Source organism: Melopsittacus undulatus, chromosome 2 (assembly GCF_012275295.1).
Source record: "Melopsittacus undulatus isolate bMelUnd1 chromosome 2, bMelUnd1.mat.Z, whole genome shotgun sequence".
NCBI classification, from domain to species: domain Eukaryota; kingdom Metazoa; phylum Chordata; class Aves; order Psittaciformes; family Psittaculidae; genus Melopsittacus; species Melopsittacus undulatus.
The window spans coordinates 117,515,635-117,541,926 of record NC_047528.1 but is presented as its reverse complement, the minus strand read 5'-3'; the positions used below and the strand labels follow the sequence as shown (position 1 = coordinate 117,541,926).

Here is a 26,292-nt window from a genome sequence, read left to right as displayed (position 1 = left end):
GGGACAACAGCACAGAACTTGTTCCCACTGAGGACAGGGAGGCAACAGAGCAGGCTTCGGGGTAAGGACATACAGGCTCTGTCCCTGGAGGTTTTCCAGGCAGCTTGGGTCAAGCCCAGAGCAGCTTCCATGCCTGCCCTCGCATCTGAACAGGATTTTGGGCAAGACATCTCCTGAGGTTCCTCCTTTCCAGAGTTATCCCATGACCTGAGCAAAATTCAGTACAGTCTGCAGCAGGAGGGAGCCTACGAGCAGACCCGTTGTCCTTCAACAAACCAGGGACCAGGCAGGGTTGACCAGCATCTACTGAAATTGACCCAGCAGTACAGTTGAATGAACCTGAGCCTGTAAGCACTTACCTTCCCTGGAAGAATATAACAAGACAGGGAAGAGCTAGTCATCATCCCTTTTTATCCCTATTTTGTCTTACATAGTCAAAGGCTTCCATTTTTAAAAATGTTAATTTTCTTGCCTTAGGATGTAATAAAAAATAAATAAATAAAAACTAAGCTTTTTTAAATGCTTGGTCTTTCAACCCTCCCCAACACATGGCTCTCTCTTTGCAGTTCTCTTTCCTACACCTGCAGCAAAGCCATCACTTTGCAGGACCTATAAACTTTGCATTGAGGGGCTGATTTACATCCATGTGATGCTGTGGTTTCAGCACAGCTGTAGGACTGCAGGGAAGGAGCATAAACCCTTAACATTGTGTGTTCCCAATGCACAAGTGCAAAACCAAAAAGGGAGGTTGCAAGAACTTCTTCCTAGCACTCTGGAAGGAAGTAAGACATGGTCACAAAATGACCCAACCCACAACTGGCAACAGAAAGCGTGAGAGTCCCCATGTTATATTTGAAACCTGAAAGCCTTCTTGACCTCCTCCTTGGGAACACCTATTCCAAGCTCTTTCCAAAGGGATGAAATCCATGCTGCTGTGCATACAGACGGTGAGCGGGGCAGGTCATGCACAGTGAAATTAAGAGGGAAGCTGCTCAAACTTCCCAGACACTCAGTGACGCTATGGAGACATCACCCTTTTCTTGTCCATCTCCACAGAAAAGGTGTCTCCTGAGTGGTGATGTACTGATGCTCAGCAGGGCACTGATGCTAATTCTGGGGGGTTCCATCATAGAGAGGATGAAGAGCAGGAGGGAAGCATCCTATTTACCTTCTCCTCCACATATAGGATCATGTCTCAAAGCCTATTTTTTTCTTTTTTCAGCTATGGGGAAGCAGGCAGGACATCATCTGCTTGTTCCCACCTGTATAAAGTCTCCCTTTCTGAAGTTCCCGAAAGAAACAGGATAGGGAATTCAGATCAGACAGACTTTCGGGTAAAATCAGTTGTCAAGATTGCCAGCGTATGGACTAAGGTAGTTCCACTTCTGTGTGCACTGTCTCTTTAACGCCCACTTGCTGTACCCTGATGTAGCTCCTTCTGCAGCCAGCCTGGGTTTGCTTCTGCATGGTGCCAGGTCCCAGTTTTTCCTAAGCCAAAGTTCATCAGGAATGACAGTGGAGAAGTATCATTTTTTCACACATACCATAGGCAGGGGTAAGAGCCCAGCAGGGATTCTATGCTTTTGAGAACTTAACTCTTGTGGAGCACCTCCTTTCACACTGCCTCTGCCTGAGAAATCCATCCTTTGGTCCTTTAAAAACCATAGGAGAGAAGTGAAAAGTGAAATTGTCAGTACACAGGAGCATAATTCACTGAAAGTTACCCATCTTCAGTGGCGGCTGAGTCATTTCAAGTGCAAATGTTTAAGGTTGGGGGGGGGACACACAAGAGAAGAAGCTGAGGTGGGAACATTGCTGCGTTCACTGCCCTCCCAGGATGTAGTCCTTAGATGCAGTGCTGCCTCTAGATGCTAATGGTACCTCTATGGCTCTCTCTGGAGTGCTTCTTCAAACATTTGCTCTCTCCTCATAATGTATATGCTTTTCTACATTTACACGAGCTAAAAGGTGCTAATAGCTGTCACCAGAATGGAGCTGGATCCCAAGGCACTCAGAGCTGCTACCCTTAGTAGCCATCTTCAGCTCAAGCAGAGGAAGCCGTCAAATCTCTGTATATAGCTCCAGAGAGGGAGCAATCTATAGCGTTGGGCAGAGGTAAAGTCAACAAATTAACACATCCATCCTGTTCCACTTGCAGCAGGACAGAGATTTAAATGCTGAAGAGCAACTTTAACCATGCAGAGGGCTGGCATTAAGCAGGATGTTATCTTCTGTTTCTCTACCTTCCTCCTTCTGGGAGACCAGGCAAAAATCCTGTCTTAAATGTCTATTCAGATCTGAATGGAAACTGTATTTGCTGGTAGCTGCCTGTTCAATGGGGAGAAGAGGGAAAACTGTGACGAGGGAGTCAAGAGCAGGGAGGGAAGGAAGGAAGGCAAGAGGCAGCTGTAACTAGATGGAGCTTGAGGAGGGATGGGTAGATGTTTCAGGGAGTGGAGGGGGTTCCAGCAATCACTGACTTCTAGTTCTGGTGACAGCATGGAGATGACAGAAACAGCTAAGCAGAAAGAGGACAGTTCTTTCCTTAAAGAAAGGGCGGTCCTAAAAACTATCTGGGGCCTGTTAAGTCTGGATGGGAAGATGTGAATTGCCATGTGTTTCTCAGCCTAGCCTGAGGAGAGGCCCTACTGAAGTACTGATATCCCTAACACTGGACTGGTGGTGTCTGCTTAGCCCGCAGGGGTGCAGGGAAGGTCTTCTCATCAGCAATGGCCATCGTAGCCTCACCAATCTATCCTGCTTCCACCAGACTAGGCAGGGGGGGAGCATGATTAAGTGTCAAGGACTGTAGAGAGAAGTTTGTCTCCTTGAGCCAAGGAGATCTCTCTACCCAGAAGCTCAGGAGTTCAGTAGCTAGGTTTTTACTAGCTGCTTGATGGATGGTTTCTACTAAAGCCTGTGGTAGTGCAGTGCAGCTTAACAGTTCAGCAGACAGGGAGACATGCAGTATGTATTCATCTGGTCTGGCAAAAACTATGAAACGAAGTACCTTGCTGCTGACCTCCGCAGCATTTCTCTTTTCCTTCTTCTTTCTCCTATTGTTTGTCAAGGTGCCTGGTCAAATCTGGCTTCCAGCTATTTGGAAAACTTTTCCAGGGAGTGAATGCTTATACTTGCATCAACCAAAGGGAGCACCAGGGATCTTGATTTTCTGTGACCATTTTAGCCACTCTGGTCCTGGAAATTAAAGAGCTGGATAGAAGTGTTGCTAAGATTCATTTTTTATTACATTACATGCTTAATTCATCTTAAACAATTAGTGCAACATGATCTGAATCCTGCCTATTAAACCTTTCAAAACCATTGTATTATCCTTAATTACAATCCACTGGACAGAGGGCTGCTGAGGGCCAGCACACATGCAGGGACTCGGGGAAGGCCTAGCAGCAATAAAAAGGTGAAACAGCAGTGACAGGACATTCAGGCCATGGGAAGATGGGCCTGAACAGAACCCTTTCAAGTGTTGGCAGAGATGTATCACTTTCACTTCCCTTGTGTAAGGAACAGCCAGTGCTGTCTTCACTCTCAAGAGTTCCCCTGGCTTTCCCCTCTGTCATTGCCCCCACCCACATTGCCCTTCCTGTACCACTTCCCAGTCTCAGATGATGGAGAGTGAACGGAACACAGTACAGGATCTAGAGCACATCACTGACATCTTGACATACCAATCGTGAGAGCACAATAGGAACTTGGCATCTAGCATGTTGATCTGGAAACACCCCCTCTTTGATCCTAAGTATTTAGAAGGATGCCTATGGGAATCAGACCTGAAAGAATCCATTCTGGGTTTTAAATAAGGGACTAGAGTAGTTGAAGTGATGTGCCTGTCCAGACAGGATGCATTGAGTAAAATTTAGTGTTTGTTACACAGAGTGAGAACTAACCCAAGACACTGCACAGCATACTTTAGAGCATATTGAAAACTAGGGCAAAACAGTCAGGGTATGGGCTTGAGGTGAAGGTTTAGTTGAACTCTTCTGCTATGTAGGTGACTTGTATTCCTATGTCACATCTTGAAAAGTAATTGTACTCCAGCTACGTACTGTATTTAGGAGGATGTCATTGTAAATAGGCTGTCTTCGGAATTCCTCCGCCTCCATATGGAGATGTGCTCATGTTTCACATCTGACTCTTAAGCATTTGGTTTATTTTTGGTGGGAATAAGGATTCTAAATATGTCCTTGATAAAGTGACAGTAATGATTATTAGATTTACTTAGAAATCATTTTCCTAGATCAATGAGAAGAAAAGCAGAAGATATCTAGTGTAAATGAACTTGGTGTTCAAAGTTGAGACCCAGCTTGACCACTGATGTAAAAGAAACAGCTTAAGAGTGAATTTTTACATTATTTTGTAACTTTGTGAGTAACAGCTGCAGGGAGTCTAAACGGGTATCTGAATGGAGGCATGTAATATTGCAGCCTGGTTACAAGCAGCTTGCAGCACTGTACAGCATATGTCTTGATGCAGTATTTAAAAGGAGTGAGATGCTGGGATGTGAGCACATAGAATTATGCAGCTGCAATCAGTAGCATCTAAAAAATGGAATGACTCATGTATTTGTAAATACTAATGATTCCTTCCTGCCTGCCAGTTAGCTCCCACAGTTTGTTGTGAATGTTAAACTATTTTCTGCAGTGGAGTTTCACATTTCATAAAACACAATCATGAGAGACTTGAAGAGATTCAAACAAGCCAGATTTGCTACAGACACAGACACCAAAATGGCATGCCACCAAGTAGAATAAAATGGTTAACAGCAGCAACACTTAGGGGGGAAAAAAAAGGGCAACTGGAATGTGTGGATTGGAAAAGAAGTGAAATTGCTGCTTAACACCATTTGTTGGAGCCACACAAACACTGCCTGGTTTGCAGCAGAACTGATCAAGGTTAGAAGATTGCATTATGGAGCATTTTATGGAACTACAGTGAAGCATTTTTCTTCAATACACACACAAGTAGATTTGGGTTCTGAATGACATTTCCTCTAATGCATGCACACAGATGTTAGGTGGCATTTGATTTTGCGTGGTGACTAATTGGAGATCATCCATGCACGCATTCGGTGCTACATATTAACAGTGGCTCAGCTGTCTGGTTGCTTGGGGTCACATTCTGATCAGTTCTGACAATTCATACAGGGTTATGCAAGTTTGAAAGTCTTACTCCTTCAAGTCATGAGAAGTGAGAATGAAAGAGGGTTCCTGTTTGGAAAGAACTATACAGGCAGCCATCTTGGTTAACCCTGCAGTTAAAAAAGATAACTGAGGATAGCAAAACTTCCCCCTGTGATTAGCATGTATCTTCTTCATGCCTTCATGAACACTTCTAAACCTGGGGCTGCTTTTTTCTGATTTTTAACTGAAAACAGAGTCAGAGTGCAGTGGAGGGACAGACTGTTACAGATTCATGTCTTTTGGAGAATTAGTGATGTTATTTTCCAAATGCAAGTTAGGATTTTCTGATTCCTGAGTTACTAAGCATAGAGACTGTCAGACAATACACACTTGTCTTCTTCAACCATGCTCTTTTGTTGTGTTGGTAGCACATGCAGCCACTTGAGTACAAACACCTGGTCCTCCCTTCCCACCAGTCTGTGCAATGGGATCTACTCCAGAATGCTTGGATTTTCATGGGTGTTCCCCCCGCAGAAGGGAACAGCTGATCAGCAAGCACTGAAGTAAGCCTGGCCAGGCTTGAAACGTGCATCCAACATCAGCTGCTGCCCATCTGCATTGTGGAAAAGCTGACACATATCCAAAGGCTCAGCTGGTTTTGCCTCCAATGCATGTGGAACAGGCAGGTTACTTTGTGGCAGAGTTCAAAATTCCTTCTTTTGTGGTGTTCCCAGGGAGCTTGCATGCTGAATTTGCAGTGTTGCATGCATGGCAAATCCATCATCTTTACTAATGTGTTTGGATATGCTTTCAGCAGGCAGTGACAGGAAGAGGCATAGCATGAAAGTGTTAGTGGTCATAGTCTTAGCACAAACTGGGGATGTGCAGAAAACAGTGTTTGACTCCACTGTAAAAACCATGGTTTCGGAGCAAAAGCAAGCAATGCAGTTCTTTAAATTAGTTCTGCTAATTTGCTAATTTTGACTAGGCCAAGAGCTTCTGTTCTGCCTGTTGTTGTAAGAGAGTCTTTACTGTGGAAGGCTAGGCCACAGAGTCCTGGGCCCAGCATGAGACCCCAGAAATTTTGAGATGCTGTGGGTCCAGTCCTGCAATGTCAGATGAAGTTCGGGTTCTAAACTGGAAAATGACTGCAATCTTGGAAATTACCTTCCACCTCCAGCCTCTGATGCTGTGAAGATGTGACCAGGTTTCTGGTCTGTTTGCAGTACTAGTTTGTAGGGCATTCAAAGAGACAGAACTGCTTAATAGTAATCTTCATTCTACACTTGTTTCTTTAAGGGTTTGCTTGCCACTATGAAAGGAGACTCCATACAGCCTTTTGTGGGCTGTCTACCAGTTCAGTCCTGTGGTACAGCATCTCTGCATGCAGTAGTCCTAAAACACAGGAATTTGCTTTGACAGTTAAACACAACATATGGTTGTCTGGGCGGCTGGGGTGGTGGCTGTCTCCTGTTTATGCTAAGACCAAACTATCTCTCTAGACCAATATTAAACAGTTCATTTTTTTCAGGTTGATAACAGGTTAGTGGTTCTCAGAATAAGCACTGCATGAAAAAGGTATCAGAATAGTTCTGTTTCACCACACAGATTTTCCACAGCTTCATTTACCTTCTGTTATGTGTATCAGAAGTGTAAGAAATCTGGAAAACCCCGGACTGCTACTGTCAACTGTCAGCGATCGGGGCTTACCCTGCCTAACACTGAATGTATGTATAGTTTTGAGGTTTCTTGAAAAGCATGTCCATTTGAATCTAACAGACAAGTACTTCTTTTTTTGGACACCCGTTCTTTTAGTGGTGTAACTGAAGGCAATGCAATGACTGCAATGCTACTGTGGTTTATACATCATGAGTCACTGGTGGATGTTCTTGAATTCTGATGAAGGCCTGCCCAGAACCCCATGAAACCCATGGCACAGGGCAGTGTAGGTGGTACTCTTCGAACCCTAGAGCTGTAAATGGCCAGTACTATCTGTAGTCTTGTTCTCTCACATGTGGCACCAAGTGGCATGGTAGGTTGAGGGTCTATTTTTCATTATCTCTTCCACAGACCAAGATTTTCACTGAATCTCCTTTCCTGGCTACTAGACCTGACAATTTTTCCAGCACAGTAGCCTGCCCTTAGCAATTCCTCTTTCATTGGTAGATAAATCTGTTCATCCTGACACATACTCTGTAATATAATTCTTCTGCCACTGCCAGCAGGCAGAGAACAAACAGAAAACAAAAAGCACCAAGTAGACAATCAAATCCTTAGGCACAAGAATGTGTTTTGTTTGGTCTTGCCCTGGTTTCTACAGGCCAAATAAATGTCATTCAAACTCTCTCTTTGCATAAAAGGTGTTAAATAAAAGATACAGTTCAGTTGCAGTCTTGGGAAACCCCCTTTGAGGATGCTTTTTTACTGCAGACTTTCCCTCAGAGTATGTGTTGCTGTCACTAGCTCTAAGCTGTTGGATAGTGGCAGCAAATGAAGCTTTAGGAAGAAAAGACAAAGCTAGTTAACTTGAAAGAAAAACATGCTTAATATGTTAAAAACCCCCTTGTACCAAGGCACTGTTTTGGAGAGCTGATGTATGCTTTTTATATAAGCTCCATCTTGAGGCATATATGCGTGGATGTGGGAAAAGCATATTCTGGTCAGCATATGCAACCTGTACATCTTCCAGTTCATCATGGCCTCACATGCTGAACCAGGAGGCTGCGTGGGCACAGGTTGGTCTGAACAACCCTCTCAGCCAAAGGGGATGGCTGGGGACTGAGCTTTGTGGATAATTACATAGGTGGCTAATTAAATCATTCTCTCTGTCTTGCCTAGGACTCTTGAAAACAATGGAGCTGCTTGAGATTTCCTTCCTTGCAGGGCCCCTTTCTGTCTTTTACCTGACTGGAGTGTTCTGATCCCTAACAGATATTTTGTGTTCCTAAGTTTTGCTGAGACTGAGAGCATGTAACCTGTTTTATAGAAGCTACTGCTACTTACTCTTCATCACTTCTGTGACTGACAAGTATGGGATCACCTGCCCATGAGGTTTAAAAATCTCAAACTAAAAGTCAGAAATGAATTAAATATCTAACACTTTCTGTCCCTCCAAATGTTCCTGTCAGTGTTCCTTCAATTCTGGATCCCCATAGTTTATGATACAAGGTACCAGTTAGGCTGATTCTTGGTACACCCCATTAAAAGGCACAGCAGCTGCATCCCAGTAGGCATAGTCATTTTCCCTTCCCAGCTCTCAGCAGTGTCACATCCATTTGCTGTGCACAAATGCTGTTACCTGTGTGGCATGTTCCTTTGCTCTGCAACATGCTTGCCAGTCTATAGGTGCCTGTGTAACCCTGTCATCCTCAGGGCTGGTTGCAGCAGAAGTATAGCAGGCTGCTGCCTTAGGGAGCTGACAGACCGTGGCAAAATAGCCAAGCTTCTATGGAAGAGGGCTGAGAGAGCTGGGCTTGTTCAGCCTGGAGAAGGCTCTGGGGAGACCTTAGAGCAGCTTCCAGTGCCTGAAGGGGCCGACAAGGAATCTGGACAAGGCCCATAGTGACAGGACAAGGGGAATGGCTTTAAGATGACAAAGGGTACATTTAGTGTGAGAAAAAGCCTCTTCCCTGTGAGGGTGCTGAGGCGCTGGCACAGGGTGCCCAGAGCAGCTGTGGCTGCCCCATCCCTGGCAGTGTTCAAGGCCAGGTTGGACACAGGGGCTTGGAGCAACCTGCTCCAGTGGAAGGTGTCCCTGACCTTGGCAAGGGTTGGAGCTGGATGAGCTTTAACATCTCTTCCAACACAAACCAGTCTGGGATTCTATATGGCAGAGACCTGGAAGGCAAGACTGGCTGCTGATGCCTGGTTTGGGGCAGACTGCAAAGGGAAAGCAGCTCTGGATCATTTCCCCTATTGCCTATGGCAGGGACCAGCCAGCCCCCAGCCATGAGACAGCAATATTTCATGTTGCTAATGATGATGGCTATGAGCATTATTTCTTCATCATATGAGGAAAAAGTTCTTTATAATGAGGGTGGTGAAACCCTAGCACAGGCTGCCTAGAGGCCTGGATGTGGTTCTCAGTTAACCTGATCTAGTTGAAGATGTCCCTGCTCCTCACAGGGGGCTTGGATAGATGAAGATGTCCCTGCTTGGATAGATGATCTCTGAAGGTGCCTTCCAACCCAGAGTGTTCTGTGACTGTGTGGTACATGCAGTACCTGTATAGCCATGTATCCTTCACTGCCACAGGTCTCCAGGGCACAACTGCAATGAAGAACTGAGCCTATTTCCCCCACTGCTTGAACAGGGGAAAAAGAGCTTTAGGAAGCTGGCTGCTCCGTTCTGATCATAAAGCCTGGCTCTGGCAGAGCTGAAATCCTCTCTGTTGATGCTCCTGCTAACACTGCCGCTGGTGACAGCTCCTCTCCGCTGCCGACGCCATTTTCTACCCTGCTGCCCGCTCCCCCCTTCCCTTTTCTTTCTGACCGTTAAGTATTCCTGATGAAACTCCTCTTTGGACACCATTTATGGTTACAGAAGTGGGGATCCGTTTGGGTGACACGTTCGGTCTGCCCTCGCTGGGATAACGGACAACACCCCTGCCTGAGGGGCCGGCGATGGCGGACTACATCTCCCAGCGTGCCGCGGGGCGCAGGCAGGCCGGGAAGGGGCAGGCCGGGCACCCGGAACCGGCTGAGCCACCAGGCCGCTGTCTCCGGCTGTCCCCACCGGGAGCCGGTCGCCATGTCGACGGTCGCCGCCGCCAGCTGCGACGCCAAGGCCGCGGGGGAGCCCGGGGCGGAGAAGAAGCCGCTGAAGCCGTGTTGTGCCTGCCCCGAGACCAAGAAAGCGAGGGACGCCTGGTGAGGCTGCAGCCGCTGGGGTGGCCCCGATCCCCCCGGTTACTTCGGGGCCGCGGCCCATAGCCGGGCTGCTTGGAACGGGTGTTTTAGCTTCAGCCGGTCCTCAGCCCGCTTCCGCCCGGTGTGCGCCCTCTGGCCCGGTGCATTCCCCTCCCTCCTGCCTTCCAGGGCTTCCTGCTGCCTTCCAGGGCTTCCTGCCCTTGACAGCGTTGCCGGGGTGATGCTGGGAGCTCTCCCCAGCACGGATGGAGGGTGCTGGAGCAGCCAGGAGGGATGGGAGAGGGAGGAGGAGAATATGCTTTAAAGGGATAAACTAGAAATTAAGAGATTAATATTTCATAGCCCTGGTTTAAAACAGGTTTCAGGATTAGCTTTTAATGCTGCTTACAAATCTTCCCTACTGGTAACTGACTAAAGCAACAAGTACCAGCAGGTAGTAGCATTTTTATTGTTATTTAATTATAAATGCTGGTTGCTCTGTTCTGTACTGGTCTCTTACTGGAGAAATCTTGTGGCTTCTGTACCAAATGATTTGAACCTGGTTGCTGGTGAGATCGGCATACTTGAAGTGATGTGATAGCTTTGTGTTGTGTAACAAATCCCTCTCTAGACTGTCTCAGAATAGACACAAGCCAGTTAATAGGAAAGTCTGTTACACATTTCTTCACATTCTTAGGTATGCAGCTCCAGACCATGGCAACTTTCTGAGAGGTATGAAGTTTTTGGCTAGTGTAGTACTGCCCTGAACAGGATAGGCAAAAAGATCTCTGAGGCTGAATAGAGATGATTGTTTCCAGCAGCTTGTCAGTTCTGTGGCTTTGACACATAGTAAGCAAACATTTTGATGTTGACCCTTGGAAATCACTTTGTTTTGCAGCATCATTGAGAAGGGTGAAGAAAACTGTGGGCACCTAATTGAAGCTCACAAAGAATGTATGAGAGCCCTGGGCTTCAAGATATGAGATGAGCAGGACTGTGAATGTGGTGAGTACAGCCTTCAGGACCTCTGCCTCTGGAGTGCCCTGGTGTCTCAGTTGGTGCCACTGGAAGGCCCTGAGTGTTGTTCATGATGGCAAAAGTGTCTTCCTTGTGAGAGGGAAGGCAAAGTACTCCTTATTGACACCGGAGTGCTCATGAGGGTGGTGAAGCCTCCTGGCAGCATACAGCCTTTGTGAGTAGCTCTTCAGCAGCAGAATATGCCTCTGTTGTCTTCCAGTAGATCCAAACTTCACCTTGGATTTCTAACGCTAGGGTTGGGGGATTGGGTTTTGTGGGTTTGGTGGTGGTTAGTTTGCCTGGGTTTTTTTTCTCTTTGAACAGTCCCTTAATATCCATTGGAAATCCATGTTTTGTGAAGCTCTTTCCTCTCTCTTCTAGGTGATGTCTGTGGAGTGATTGTGCTCTGGAAAGCTGCAAAATAAATTATTTCTGCAAGTTACTTCAAAGAACAAATATGAAGAAAGAATCTATTTATAAGAAGTTGTTAATGATAGACTGTGCATCACATCTGTGGCTTTTCCACTGTTAGCTCTTGATCACTGCTATAGAAAATATATTTTTTCCTCTTAATAAAAGTCTGAAAATGACCAGTGTTCCTGACTTCTGTTTCTTTTTAAGTAGAGAAATGACAGTGCTCTCATTGAAAACAGTGTGCAGTAGGAGTGGAGGGAGTGAGAAAAGCCTGCTGACTCATTGACATGAGAACACGGTTCCTCTGGTGTTGTGGTTGAACATATATGCCTTTGATGGGTTTTCTCACTGATTCAAATTGAGAAATCATGCTAATAACACTGATCTGTTACTGCTTTCAGCAAAGTCGTGCTAGAGCTTGTAGTGCGGTTTGTGATGGTAGATATATTTGTACCAAAAGATGACAGCAGCCTTATGAAATGATCTTTTCTTAGACTCAAAACTGGATTTGCTTTCCCCTGTTAGAATTCTTCGAACTTCTTTTGAGCAGCTTTACCCTAGGATTCAAGCTGCATTATTTCTAATTTTATCAAACTCAAATTCTTGAGCCAGTGGTTCATAAAGGGGAAGGACTACAGATGTATTTACTACAGTAAATTTGCCTGAAAAGCAAGCTTTTTTATGCCAATTCAATGTCTTGTGCTAGACGTGCATGGGCTTGTGTTTTCTAAATGTTTTTTTCCTCACCTGTGTGACATGAGCCTGGGAGGGTGGGTTTGGCCTTTGTTTAGTTTGTTACACTTGTGCAGGGACTTTGGTTTCAGGCTATGTTGCTGTGCAACCCTAGTGGTGGTGATCTTCCTTTGGTGAGTTGCCTTTGCTTAAGACACCATCACTGATTGCTTCCTTCTCCTGCTGAGTTTGCTTTTCAGAGACTGAAGATACAAAATCTGTGCTTTGTCTTGATTATTCTCTTGGCTTTGATCCAGTTGGAGGGGTGGGTGCAGTCATCATGTTTCTCTGCTGAGTTCTGCATGCTTTGAGCAATGAGTAGCAATGAACAGGCTGTGGATGGTTGGAGTGTAGCGCTTGGTACTGTCTCTGCTGAGACTCAAGTTGTGTGAGGAGAGCTTCAACTCTTCTTCCAGGAATGTTTCATAGAGGTCCTGGAGTCTGAGGAAATGCACTTTAAAATGACTGCCAAGGACAAGCTTGGCTTTTAAGACTTAGTTTTCTGCTGCTTGTCTACTCTCCTGTCTTGAGGTAAGAGTGTGGTTTTCAGCCTATGAGAAAGGATGCATATGGCACTGGCTGGACAGGCCAGTCTGCTCTAGTGGAAGGTGTCCCTGCCTGTGGCAGGAGTTGGAACTGGATGAGCTTTAAGGTCCCTTCCAACACAAACCAGTCTGGGATTCTGTGAAGGCCTGTAGCTATCTGGGGAGCAGGACCTGGCGCTCCTCATGATGTTTATTGTTATCTTGAGATGGAAACTTAAATAATGCTATTTCCTTTTGAATCAGTGCATGTCAGATCTTGAACTGCAGAGAACGTTCAAAGGTGGAGGAGCGCCAGCTTTGTGGTAGCATGTCCAGTCTGGGTAAACCGTGGCAATGGTGTTACAGAGTAAAGAGCGGGGCAGGGGTCGGAGGTCATCAAGTGAGATGTGGTGCTATTGAATTGGGTCAAGAAAAGGAAAAAATGGGTTTACAGACTTTACAAATTCTGTGAACTCAGGAAATGCAACACCTTGACGTGCCTGAAGGTAAAAGCATGGTAAGATACTATGGAAAGCTTTTGGAAGGAAGATGATGAGTGTGATCCTAGGATACCTATACACAACATGAACAGAAAGGGTACTGGACAGCTCTATACTCAAAACAACAAAACCTTGTCAAATCACATTTCATGCTGAGTGGCTCAGTTTGTTGCTACAGGTTTCCTGGGGGGTGGATTCAAGGCTTGACTTGGGGAATGGGCGTTACTGGCGCTGTGTTACTAGTTACCAAAAGAGCTGGTGAAACACTACCCTGCACAGGGTATTTGGTGTACCTGTGAGGGTGTGGAACATGGCAGTAGCAGGAAACGGGGCTGAACTGTGTAGCAGTTCAGCTACATACAGTACAGGTCCCTTTGTGATTCCCTGTGAGGTAGTTTGGAGCAGGGTTTAGACCTTTCCCAACAGCTGTAAATTAAATGTGGCTATATGTGTGACTATTTTGAAGGTACAGGGTTTATTAGTGTGTAAGTAACAGCTTTGCAGACTAATGCCAGTGATGCACTACATAATCAAAAATGTCTGATTATGCCCTCTCTGACTTTAAGCTGTCAAGGTCTTACTGTCCTCAACACAGGTGATCATACTAGTCATCTTCAGCTTATGGGATCAGTAGTGAACCTGTAGACTTCCTGAAGATGGACAAAATAGCCAGCTGCTGTGAGATTTGGGACTGATAAAGTCTCAGTGAAGAGCTGCAAGACAGAGGATTTGTTTGACAAACATAGTGCAGCCTGCACCAGGATTGCATCATCTCATGGGGCTAAGTATAATATACTACTGGTTGAATTCACTGTAAGTGGGGAAACCAGTGGAGTATCTGTTTACGGACTGCTAGTTTCACTGCTGAAAATCTTGACATGTCTATTTTATTTATTCACAGATTCATTTTGCTGTAATTTCTATGTGTCTTCTTCCAGGGAAGAGTGTTAATGCTGTTTTCTGTGCACTTGCTCTCTTGATGGCTAATTGTTTTGGGCCTTGGTACCTCCCTTTTAATACTTGTATGACTTTCCCCCTTGAATTGGTACTGGCTTTTGAACACTCATCTTGGGCAAACCCCAGCTTCCCTGGAGGGAAAGCACATGTTGTAACTCAAGGCATGAAAATAGAATCTCTGTTTGGAAAATAAAGAGCTTTTGAACTCATGCTGGGTGGAAAACTGAAAGTGCTGTGGAGACTGTATGGCCACGGTGTGCTCTAGGAAGAAAGGAAGATTTGAGCCTTGGTGGTTCAACCACTTTACAAATCTTCCTCTTTTAAAAGAAAACTGGGCCTCAAAACACCTAAATCAATCTCTAGTGTGTGCTCAGAGACCTACCTTTTAAAAGGCTATAGCATTCTCTCTGCAGCATCACATTGAGCCCCAGAAGAAAGGCTGTATGGTTTCCAGTGAGAGCTTGGTGCTGTTACTGCTGTGAGCTTAGAAAGCTTCCTGTCTGCCTTCTGTAACGAGGTCACAGCAGGCTGTCCTCGTCCCTGGCAGCACTCCGACCCCAGCACGTGCCTCTGGGGTTACTGGAGCACCACTCTCTGCCTTCTGAAAGATGCCAGAGGTAGCACCTTTGTCCTAACAAGCTGTTAAAGTTGTGTTCCAGAGTATTTTCTAGTTCAGGAATTTACTCAAGGAATGAAATTAGTAACTTTCTTTCTGGTCTTTTTCTTTGATGTTGTTGCAAAAGTTTCTTGGTAGTGTGGAAAGGGGGGAGAAATTGCAATGTTGCTTCTCAGAATGCTTTGTCTGACATTGTTCTACACTGCTGGTCACAGCAATTCAGTTTTGTCTCAGAGGTTTTAGGTGAAGTGTCTTTCTCCTAAGTGTTCTCAGTCTTGATATCCCATATCTCTATTTTATCAACTGACTGCCTATCTCAGAAAGAGGACCCCTTATAATCATAGAATCATAGAATAGTTAGGGTTGGAAAAGACCTTAAGATCATCTGGTTCCAACCCAAAGGTAGACAAGTTGTTGAGATCATCTAGCAAGTACATGGCAAAGGTATGAAAAACAGAACTTGGCTCCTAAGGCTTTAATTGTAGTGCTTCAGCTATAAGATCACCCTTCCCTCTTTGCAGAGAAGGTCAAGAGAAATTAGGTTCTTTGTTTCCCCATACCTCTTGCAGCTGAGCCTTGCTCTGCTTCAGTCTGTAGGATTGATCTCTTATAAGGGACCACTGGAGAAAAGGTTCCTTGATTCACTTCACCTTTAAGAGAAAGCATCTTTCTGAATGGATTGTAATCCCCTCCCTGTTCAAAGCTTAATTTGTCTTCCTTCCTTCACACATGGCAGCCTGTCAAGATGGCACAGCTTTTGCTGTTCCTAGGAGTGCTACCACTGTGTTGCATGTGGACTCATCATTGTAGAGGTAGATTGTACTGCCCAAGCTTGTGATGAATTTTTTCAGGCTGCCATAAAGCGTTGCTTCAGCTTTGCCCAGTAGACAGTGTTATATGGAACACTGTTAGTAGAAGAGGCGATTAGTGTGTCTTTAAGTGAATGGTGCCAGTGGGAATGGCACGTTAGGCAGGGCAGCTGCAAGCTTGGACTGAAACACGACCACCCGTGAAACCCTATCTCTACTCCACTGACCCATGCAGGCTGACTTCATACTGTTGACTGACTGTGCGGGTTGCGTCAAAGCCTGAAATGTAACTGCTTCCAGGCAACAGGGCAGATCCTGCCTGTACGACTCACAACGTGTTACTCGAAGCAAGGGAGAAATTGCATCTACGCATCTTTTCTGTAGCTGACCACGGAGGACTGGACTCGGCAGCTCCCTCGTGCCTGTGTCCTGGGTTACTCAAGTGGAAATTGTTTGCTTTTCACATTGAAAGAAGGTCTGAAATAGTTATGAAGAAAAGAAATGTGAGATGCCATTTCCCGAGGATGCTTCCCTACAGAGCCTGTTATCTGTGGGGTGGGAGAATCCTCCCTCGACTAGGGCTTCCCCATAAAGCACGCTCCCAAGTGTTTGTTACACTCTCAGAGTTGCAGGCAGGATAGTTTCCTCTTTGTGACAGATGAAGCTGGTCCCAATGGCTCATTTACTGTAGCTTTAAACTTGCAGCCACAACTCCCTGCCCGTGCAGAGCTTTACCTTGTGCCCCTCGGCCCAAAACATCGCACAAGATGGAGCTCCCTGGAGCAAGGGGAGGCTCTGCTGTTGTGCCTGGACAGCATTCCTTGAGAAGCAGTGGCTCTTGCTAAGTGCTGCAAGGCACAGCAGGAGAAGGGGGTGACCTTTTCCCTTGGTAGTGCTGGGTGGAAGTCACTGTCTTGCAGGAGCACAGAGCAGTGCAGAGCCCCATGTGTGGCTGGAGCTCGCTGCGATAAGCTGGTTGTTTTCCCCTCTCCTTTCCCCTCCTCTCTCTGCGCTGGGCTTATCTGGCTGCCTGAGTTATGTTAAGTAGCGGGTGCATGCTTGCTCTCTGTTCTCCTCCCTGCTTGTGCTCCTTGGATTTCAATTCCAAACATGGTTATCCATTTGGGGTCTCTCTCCTTTCCGCTGCCAAGTGATACACATTCCACACTCAACACCAGCTCCCTCTGCTGCTCTCTCACGGTCGCTATTTTCATTTGCCGGAGGGCAGGCGAGAGAGCAGCGAGTGCAAGGAGATCTCTGTCCTGTTTGTGAGTTTTCCAGCTAATGGCCTCTACTCTTCCTTTGACTGAGCTCTTTTCGCCTCCTGTTTGCAAGTTTCTTTTCTCAGTGCTGTGGCTAAGGAGGGGACCAGCCTGCGATCAGTGAGACACAAAGCAACGAGCCCGTTTGGGATTGGTTTTGGGTGCCAGAAACGTTCAGCAGTGTTTTACCATGTCACTCTGAAGCTCGCTGCTGTGGGACCAGCTGGTGCTCAAGAGGAGGAGGAGGAGGAACAGCAGCTCTGGTTTCAGACCTCTGCGGCACCCTTTGTGTATGACAATTCAGTTTGAGCACAGGACAGCCGGGGAGGGTGGGGAGTGGGGAAGGATGAGCGCAAGCAGCCTTTCTTGGGACCAGGCTCTTCTCCAGCCTCCGGTGTGTGATGCCTGGAAGGACACTATGGAGGGGGCAGCCTATCATCTGGCCAGCTGCATTGTCCTCCTGGGTTACATGGGGGGAAGTGGCATCTTTGGGTCCCTCTATATTTTTGGCCTCCTGGCCCCAGGCTACTTCTGCTATGCCTTATGGGGCTGGCTGAGTGCCTGTGGACTGGATATCTTCATCTGGAACATGCTGCTCGTCCTCGCCTGCTTGCTTCAGCTGGCTCACCTGGCTTACCGGCTCCGCAGAAACACCATCCCTGAAGAGTTTAACCTCCTCTACAAGACCATGTACCTGCCCCTGCAGGTGCCCCTGGATGTCTACAAAGAAATTGTGAAGTGCTGTGAAGAGCAGGTCCAGTCACTTGTCAGAGACCAGAATTACGCGGTGGAGGGCAAGACACCCATCGACCGCCTCTCGTTGCTGCTGTCTGGCAGGTAAAGGCTCTCCTTTGTTTCTAAGCAAAGTCTGGCTTATTGTAGTGGTTTCACCCTCTGTGGTTTCATCCTCAGAGGGGTGAGGATTGCTTCCTTCCTCTGAAAGGGCTTTGAGATATGCATCTGTTTGTTGGGAAGGGGGACAGTGTGGGTATTTCAGGTCCCAGAATCAGGCTGTGTGCAGTGAAGCGCCCAGCTCAGCCATGCTGTGATATCGCTGGGGAATCTGTACCTCTTTCTCTGTCATTTTAAGGTTGTCTCATTTCTGATGGGAGCAGACTGGCTGTCAGAGGGTGTTTCTCAAGGCAGTGTGTCTGGACCTGTGGTCTCTGGGGGTACCAGGCACACATCCGTGATGTGAATGGCTGTGCACTGAGTGTGCTGAGTCCATCTGCTGCCCCAGAGAGCAGTGTTCAGGGAGAGGTCCCATCACCTTAACCCTGAGGGCTCTGAAATGTCTCACTTTGAGGGTCATTTCATCCAAAGACATCACACTTTCCTGTGGTTGATCCCACCTCATCAGGCCCCTTTCTTTCCCTGTGCTGTCATGCATTCATGATGTTCCTTCCTTTGGACTACTGAGGAGGACCTTGAGAACCTCTAGGTAGTCACACTGGGTATTTGATTATTGAGTGAATTGTGCTGAGCAAGTGCTGGCATTTATTCCGTGGAGATCCTGTGGCTTGCCTTTAGGAGTATTTCTCTTCATGATGTGCAAAACCCAAATGCATACAAATAGGAATGTTATTAGGTTCCCAGTGCCAGGCACTTGGCACTGAATGTCAAGTGAAAGTGGGAAAGGAAGGAGAACTCTAAATGAGAGCAGTGCTGAGCTGTAGGAGGTTTGTTTCATGAGGGTTTTCCTTTAGAAAGACAAACCCAGCATCACCCTAGGACTTACCTTTTACTGTGGTGATCCATACTCTCTCATGAGGGGATGTGTAAGGAAGGTTTGTCCTTCCTATTCTTGGTGTTTGTCCCATTTCTAGGATGTGTTAAGAGCATCCTGGGACCACTCACCAGGGCTGAATAGCAAAGTACTGGGAAGAAACGGGTTATGTGTGTTTCCATTAGGTGTCTATCCCCTTACCAAACCTCTGTGCTGAGCAGCATGCTCTGAAGTTTACCTGTCTGCAAATAATGTCAGTGGGAAGAGTCTGTGCTGTCTTGCCCTGCACTGGATAATCTGATGCTGCTCTTTGGGCATGGAGGTGCTGCGATGGACAGTAAACTGGTGCTGGTGGGGTAGCTGTTCTGTTCTTTTGCAGTGGTAAGTGTGTATCTTGGCTGGTATAGGATGCTCTATGGAGATGGGATTGGATTTGTACTTCCTGGTATCCGCTCTGTTGCCTTGTGTGGTCTTTGCTGACCCAGCAGAGGATTGCTACTATTAAGGTTCCCCTTCTTAAACTGAACAATAGCAAGACAAGGGGGGCTTGGAAATGCAGAATGTGCCTGGATCAAGAAATGTGCCTTTTGATCCCTGACCCTTCCAGGCAGCACTCTCAGCTGACTGGAATCCAGCAGTGAACTGAGCCTTGGAACTCCTGAATTGCTCTTGCTGAGTTGCCTTTGCGCACTGTACAACAGGGGCATGTGGTGACAGGAAGGAAAGAGGCCCCAAATCTGGTGGTGCAGAGCTATGAATAGAGCTCCAGAGTGCCCTGCCATTGCTCCAGGCCTGTACAGCTCCTCCTCTGCTCCCACAGCAAGGCTGGGTGCAGGTGCAGGTTTGACCTTGATATTGGTTGGCAATTGTAGGGGAAAGGGGTACTTGGGACTCCAAGAGAGGTTGGATGGTGATGTGCAACTAACTGTGAGCTGGCAGTGTGATGTGTCAGGAACGATGGCCAATGTGATTTTGGGGGTTCTGGGTGTAACAGCTTCCCAGCATCAAGTCAGGGAATGTCTTCCTGCAACCCTGGGGACAGGAAGAAGATGCAAGCACAAAGAGTTGGCTTACAAGTGCTTGAAAAGCAGCAGCAGTCTTGCAGGGTGAGAAGGGCTGGTTTAGGACCAAGCATTGCAGCTGGGAGGGCTGGCTTTGTACTAGGAAATGGAAAAAAGAAGGAATATGGAGAAGTGGCAGCAAATATGGCAGCAACAGTCCCATAGACTGGAGCATCTGCAGCTGTCCTGGAGAGGGTATGAGACATGCATGAGATAAGGAGAAGTCTTTTCCTCCCTGGTGGGGCTGACTGCCTGTATATTGTGTGAGCTGATGAGGTTTGTGTGACATCTCCGTTGTGGCCTAAGCGTGTCCTCTCTTCAGGGTCCGAGTGAGCCAGGATGGACAATTCCTTCACTACGTCTTTCCATACCAGTTCCTGGACTCTCCAGAATGGGAATCACTGCGACCCTCTGAGGAAGGAACTTTCCAGGTAACCCAGCTTTGCTCCTTGCTGCTTCATTGCATGTCTGAGAAGGGGATGGAAGGGGCTCATGATGCCATTCAAAGCTAACTGCGAATGCTTTCCTCCCCTTCCTCATGGGTTAGCCAGCACAGGATGGTGCGATCAGTTGTGTTACCTTTATTCCTACCTTCCTCTGAAGAGCTCAGTGCATGCTCCTATCAGCTGACAGCAGGGATGGGGGAGCATGGCGCTCCTTCCAGTTCAGCAGGGAGATGAGGTGCTGGATTGCTGGCTCTCTTCCATTACAGCATTCCGTAGTACCTGTGTTGATGCATTTTCCCTGGGCACTACTAGCAGGGTACATCTTTCCAGCATCAGATGGCAGTCATTGCAACATGCAGCAGTGATGTAAACCTATAAATATCCTCTTCCTCACAGAAGTTTCTGATGGTTATGCATTTTGGGTAGAGGCAGAAAGCATGATTCACACCCGAATATGGTTCTTTCTGAGCAGAAGAATCCTGTGCTGAGAGGTCAGACTAATTCTTACTTGAGCAATTGAAAGGATTTTGCTCTTGCTGTCAACACCCCACAGTATTTGTTTGTCTTTCCTTCTGGAGGAGGTTACTTAAGCCCACATCCCCCTGCCTTTAACTCACATTCCAGGACAGGCTGATCTCTGTCAGGAGGTTTATCTAGAATCTATTAGTTAAGGCATATGAGGAGTGGTTTTCCTAATCCCTTGGGAACATGGCACAGTCATGAGAGAACTATGAGGCTTTCTCATGAGGGCAGCCATGTTCTGATGTGGTTAAACCAGGGCAGCTCTCTGAACCTGCTTTCCTCAGGTCTGAATTTGTCCCATGTACAAAAGGGTCATGATAGTTGCTCCTGCAAGCTTCACCATCACCAGTGGTGATGGCCTTACAAGGGGAGCAGCTTCTGGTGCAACTGTGCCACAGGACTACAGCTTATGAGCAGAAGTAGTGATGTAGAGCTAAGATAATGGGGTAGAGAGGGCAACAACAGCATGGCTGTGCTAGGGGTGAGGGTATCTCATGTTTTGCACAGGGTTTAAATCCAGCAGCAGATTGCTGCTAGCTCCTGGACTGTATCTGCCTCAGAGTCGGGCAGAGAGTCCAATGGTGCCCATGGTAGAGAGATGGCTGTCTCATGGCTTGCGACCTGCAAAGGCCTCGGCAGCATTTTCTGAGCTAATTTCTGTGGAATTGAACGTTCCCAAACCTCCTGAGTGTCTTGATCAGTGGTGCATGAGACAGCCCAGGACCAAGCCCTGCCAGCACCATGCTTTTGGCCCTTCTCGTGCTCTGTGAGACAGGGTTGGACAGGGAGGTCGGCTCTGCCTGGCACCAGGATGGGGAGGCAGAGCCCTAGTGGGGGGAGGCTGCAGCCATGTGCAGGAATTGCCCCGAACCCACGGCTGCTCACTGAGGAACGTTACTGAGAACAAGGGGAATGGCTTTAAACTGCCAGAGGGGAGACTGAGGTAAGATCTTAGGCAGAAGCTGTTCCCTGTGAGGGTGCTGAGGCGCTGGCACAGGGTGCCCAGAGAAGCTGTGACTGCCCCATCCCTGGCAGTGTTCAAGGCCAGGTTGGACACAGGGGCTTGGAGCAGCTGCTCCAGTGGAAGGTGTCCCTGCCCATGGCACAGGATTGGAACTGGATGAGCTTTAAGGTCCTTCAACCCAAACCAGGCTGGGTTCAATGCAGAAGTAGCAGCCTGTGTGAGACCAGCATTCAGCACGCAAGACTTGACCGGTCCATGTTCCTGGCAGGACATTACTTTTGATGGCCATGCTTAGCCATGGTGATGTGGTGCTTTTGACATCTGTTTAACCCGTTAGTCTGTCTTACCTGACTAAGTAGTAATACTCTGTGATATATCTCAACCCTTATTCCTAGCATCACAATCATTTGGTTACAAAAGTGCACATTTGACTCTGGGACTTTGCTGGAGAAGTGCATGGGAGGTTTTTCCTGCCCAAGTTTACCCCATGGCTGTCTGGATTGAGCAGTTCCAATCCTGAACACATAAAACAAATGGCAGAAACTCGATGTGGTCTACAATGAGAGCTGGTTTCCTTGAGCTTTCTGTTCTGGCTATGTCTTCTTCCCACAGGACTGCTGGCTCCCAGAGCTTGGGTCGGCACTTTTCCCTAGAAAACTGAATTATGGGCTCTGCCAATGCCAGAGCACTTGTGTCGAGGGGATTCGTGAGTGGAATCTGCCCTGCTGTCCTGGTTAGGAGGCAAGGTTTTCTTATTACATCTCACTTAATCCCTCATGAGAAGCAGAGGCTTTCGACTGCTGTGCCAGAAGTTGGTTAGGAAAATGAGAATCTGGTCACTTCAGTTTCCGTGTGACCCTTCCTCTTACTCACCTCAAGCCCGGGCAAGTTCTCAGGTTTTATCTCCTATATTTCTTTCATAAGGCAGCTGCTTGCATGGCAGTGGCATTAAATATCAAACCCAAGGACACACACACGCACCCAGGCCATGTTCAGCTTCCCAGTGGCACTCAGCCATGGTGGCTGGCCAAGGAGACCCCTGATACAGGGTGAAAGGGAGCCCCCGGGATATTTTGGCTCCCGCACTTGTTCACATGTTGGTGTCTTCATTACACTCGGATGTTCTTCTCCAGCCCAAGGCAGTTTGACCCTCCCTGTCTTTCTTATCTATTATTGTTATTATCATAATCATTGTATTTATATATTGCAATATACACTCATGTAATCTATAACGGGTTTTATTACTAATAGTCTGTTCTTACAGCTAGGGGGGAAAATGGCTCTGTTTGCATTGGCAAAACCCAAAGCAAAATGAAATATTCTCTAACATCAACCCAACAAAGCCTCAGGTGAGCTCCCTACCTAAACACACAGTAAACCCCTCTCACTGAGCTGTGCTACACATCCTTCAAAGCCACTCAGCCCTACAGCACCCAACAAAACTGGTGAGACAGGCTGTCTCTCCTTTGCAGCGTGACCAGGCAAGCCTTCCACGTGGCCCTTCCCACTCCCAGGGCTTTCTTGGCACAGGGATTGTGCAATCCAGCAGCAGGATGGGCTGGCAGCCTGCCGCAGGGCTGGCTGGGCATGCAGAACACCCCATCTGCAGCCTGTCTGTGGAGGGATGAGGATATCGTAGAATCATAGAATCAACCAGGTTGGAAAAGACCTTTAAGATCACCAAGTCCAACCATTCCCCAGCACTGCCAAGGCCACCACTGAATCATGTCACTGAGGGCCCCATCTACATGGTTTGTGAACCAGGGATGGTGACTCCAGCACTGCCCTGGGCAGCCTGTTCCAATGCCTGAGCATCCTTTGGAAAAGGAAGTCCTAATCTCTAGCCTAACCCTCCCCTGGTGCAGCTTGAGTCCTTTTCCTCTTGTCCCATCACTTGTTTCTTGGGAGAAGAGACTGACCCCACCTCACTCCATCCTCCTGTCAGGAAGGTGTAGAGAATGATAAGGTCCCCCCAAGCCTTCTCTTCTCCAGACTAAACCCCCATGTCCCTCAGCCATTCCTCATCACACTTGTGCTCCGGACCCAGTCTGTGCTGCACTGCTCACTTCAGTTGTATCATTCAGTTGTGTCAATAGGGAGCATCATTTGAAAGCAAGAGAGTGATATTTAGCCAGCCACTTGGCTAGGTTAAGCAAGGTCATGCCACATATTGCATAAGAAAACCTGGCCTCAGGTTTCTTGGGAATGGAAACAGGAAGGTAAGGATGTATCTGCCCAGCTTGGATGATCTGGCTCCAAGGAGAGCGTGCATTGAAGGGGCTGGGGGCTTTCACTGGAGAGAAGCATGCAGCCCTAAGGTGAGTTACTCCTCACCAGGCAACAGGGCTTACTCTGCTCCCTCCCTCAGGTCACACTGACGGCTGAGACCGACTGCAGCTTCATCACCTGGCCGAGGAAGAAGCTGTATCTCCTCCTGCGGAAGGACCGATACATAGCCCGGCTCTTCTCCTCCCACCTGGGCTACGACATCTCGGAGAAGCTCTACTCCCTCAATGAGAAGCTCTTTGCCAAGTTTGGCCTCCACTTCGACATCCGCTTGCCCAGCCTGTACCACGTCCTCGGGCCAGCCTCCTCCGAGGGGGAGTCAGAGGACTGCGAGGAGTCACCGCCTGCCTCTGGCCAGGCTGATGGCTCTGACACCCATCCGCAGCCACCACCACCACCGGCTCCTCGGCCCCGAGCATCCCGGCCCGACAGTGACCTGCTGGGTGAGGATTCCACCAGTCTTGTCTTGGAAGATTTTGCTGAGTTGCCGGGGTCTTATATGGACTATGTGAGCGAAGGGGAGTATATGAAATGAGGGCACTCCCGGCACGGGCACGCCTCACCCTGTGTGGGACCCCCGCGTAAGTACCTGCTTGTGGAAGCAAGTCCTTCCCGGGATGCAGCTGCCCGGGCAGAGGGGTAGTCTCCACCTCTTGCCCTTTTTTGCCATGGGTTTGCTGGTCCATAGCCCTTTTTTGCCTGCTGTCCCAGGGAATCCCGGGAGGTGGGCTCAAGCGCTAGGATTGATGCAAGGAAAAGCAGCAGGGTAGGGGCTTGACTCCAGGCACCAGCTGCACCGTGGGGTGGAAGGGCCCTTAACCTGGCCATAGGAAGCTCTTGCCTTCCATCAGAGAAAGGAGAGGCAGAGAAACTGCAGTGGTGCTCAGGCTGCTGGGTGGTACATGAGTGTCTGCAGAGACCCCACAGGGATTGAACTGGCTTGCCATGAGGTAGAGCTGTGCTAGAGACATGCCAGTACTGAGCTCAGCAAGATGTCTACAGGTACAAGAGCAAACAACCCAGAAGGTGCTGACAGGGGTAGAAACAGCTCCAGGGTTTACAGGGAGTAAATAGCAAGGAGTTGCTGTTCACCCTCCAAGTGCTCAGTTTGGGCAAGGGGAGAAAGCTCAGTCCTTCCTCCTCCTGCCTGCCACAGCTCATCCCCACATTTGCTCTGTCCTTGTTTCTGCTGAGCCTCATCTCAGCCACATCAGTAAGGTGTTGAAAAGTCTGCCCTGTCTCTTCAGGGTGCTGAGCTCTACCACTGCCTATGGCACAGCTCTTGCCTCCACACTCCCTGGGTGGACTGGCGGGCTAAAAAACACATGCTGAGTGGGATTGAGATACCCTCTTCCAAAATGCCAGCTCCTTACTCTGCAAGGGAAAGATTCCCAGGCCTATGTGGATGTGAGGGCAGAGGAGCGATGCAGGCAAACAGAAATAGACAGGAAGGTGGCTTGTGCTTGAAATCCAGATCCAAGTGGCCCAGAGAGAAATTCCACACTCCATCACTTTTAGCCAGCCGCTGCAGGCCAGCTGCAGACCTACCACTACCCCATCATAGCTGCTCTCTGGCATCCAGCAGCCAGACACCAAGCCTGGGATGGGGATTTCTGCCCTAGAAGTGACCACTATATATGTCCCAGTTGGGCCTGCATGCAGGGCTGGGTGCGAGCACCTATGAATATGGTTCACCATCACACCCTGGTGCTACCCTGGGTCTACTTCTGACCCAGGACCTACTGACTCCCTGCAGTCCTCTTCCCTACCCCGTGGTGCTTGTGCACAAGCCTTGCTGCTGTGACAGCAAAGGGACAGTCTCTCCTCGGTGCTCTGTGTGGTGAGGCTGCCTGGGCATTTCTCCCTGTTCCATCAGTTTCTATTCTTTTGAAAGCAGAACTAGAAGATGTTTTGTACAATTCTGCTTTGAGTTGAGCCATGTGCCTGTTCCTGCACTGCTTCCATGCCTCCCAACTAAATATCTGGGATACAAAAAACAGCCGGGATAAAAAAAGGGGAAAAAGCAAGTTTGGTTTTGCTTGAATTAGACAGGAGAGAGAGGGATTTGCAGGTTAGCTTTTTTACAGTCCTTACTTGGCAAGGCAAGAACACTGAGACAAGCATCCCCTTTGTCAGGCATGTTGGTTGGATACATGCAATAAAAAATGAAGGCAGGTTGTGTTGTAAACGTGGGGAGGTCACTTTGTGCATTGCTCAGATTTCCTCAGCAGAAGGGTATCCATTCTCAGGTCACTGGCAGAATTCTCCTAGCTGATCCAGCTCAGTAAAACTGGAATGTGAAATGCAGTTTAAGAAGGAAGGAAGCAGGGAACACCACAGCTAATTTTGGTTCTTGATCTTTTGTTTCCACTCATTTTTAGTCATGAGGCAAACCTGTGAACATACACACAAGGTGTGTGTGTATGTGTATGTTGGGGCAAGCTTGTGCCACACAGCAGAAAGCTCTTCTT

At 47.8% G+C, this 26,292-nt stretch overlaps 2 protein-coding genes across 3 annotated transcripts; both read left to right on the top strand.

Moving 5' to 3' along the window:
* Nucleotides 1-9,850: 9,850 nt before the first annotated feature.
* LOC117438983 (cytochrome c oxidase copper chaperone-like) lies at nucleotides 9,851-11,592 on the top strand. The gene is made up of 3 exons (XM_034074578.1): nucleotides 9,851-10,006; nucleotides 10,884-10,990; nucleotides 11,384-11,592. The coding sequence occupies exons 1-2, from the start codon at nucleotides 9,888-9,890 to the stop codon at nucleotides 10,966-10,968; spliced, it is 204 nt and encodes a 67-aa protein (XP_033930469.1). The 5' UTR covers nucleotides 9,851-9,887; the 3' UTR covers nucleotides 10,969-10,990; nucleotides 11,384-11,592.
* Nucleotides 11,593-17,108: 5,516 nt separating this feature from the next.
* On the top strand, nucleotides 17,109-24,356 carry LOC101876214 (popeye domain-containing protein 2). Of its 2 annotated transcripts, XM_034059952.1 has the most exons (4): nucleotides 17,163-17,653; nucleotides 19,926-20,034; nucleotides 23,904-24,110; nucleotides 24,281-24,304. In XM_034059952.1, the coding sequence occupies exons 1-4, from the start codon at nucleotides 17,163-17,165 to the stop codon at nucleotides 24,302-24,304; spliced, it is 831 nt and encodes a 276-aa protein (XP_033915843.1). The 2 variants fall into 2 exon arrangements, with proteins under 2 accessions (XP_030901086.2, XP_033915843.1); XM_031045226.2 differs by having other exon boundaries at nucleotides 17,109-17,653; nucleotides 23,904-24,356.
* The last annotated feature ends 1,936 nt before the right edge of the window (nucleotides 24,357-26,292 follow it).

What these genes read in the sequence shown, in the direction of transcription:
- LOC117438983 (XM_034074578.1), top strand. Translation starts at nt 9,888, where the DNA reads ATGTCGACGGTCGCCGCCGCCAGCTGCGACGCCAAGGCCGCGGGGGAG. An exon ending in AAGAAAGCGAGGGACGCCTG is followed by an intron (nt 10,007 to 10,883) that starts GTGAGGCTGCAG and finishes TTTGTTTTGCAG; the next exon opens with CATCATTGAGAAGGGTGAAG.
- LOC101876214 (XM_031045226.2), top strand. Translation starts at nt 17,109, where the DNA reads ATGACAATTCAGTTTGAGCACAGGACAGCCGGGGAGGGTGGGGAGTGG. An exon ending in TCGTTGCTGCTGTCTGGCAG is followed by an intron (nt 17,654 to 19,925) that starts GTAAAGGCTCTC and finishes TCCTCTCTTCAG; the next exon opens with GGTCCGAGTGAGCCAGGATG. An exon ending in CTGAGGAAGGAACTTTCCAG is followed by an intron (nt 20,035 to 23,903) that starts GTAACCCAGCTT and finishes TCCCTCCCTCAG; the next exon opens with GTCACACTGACGGCTGAGAC.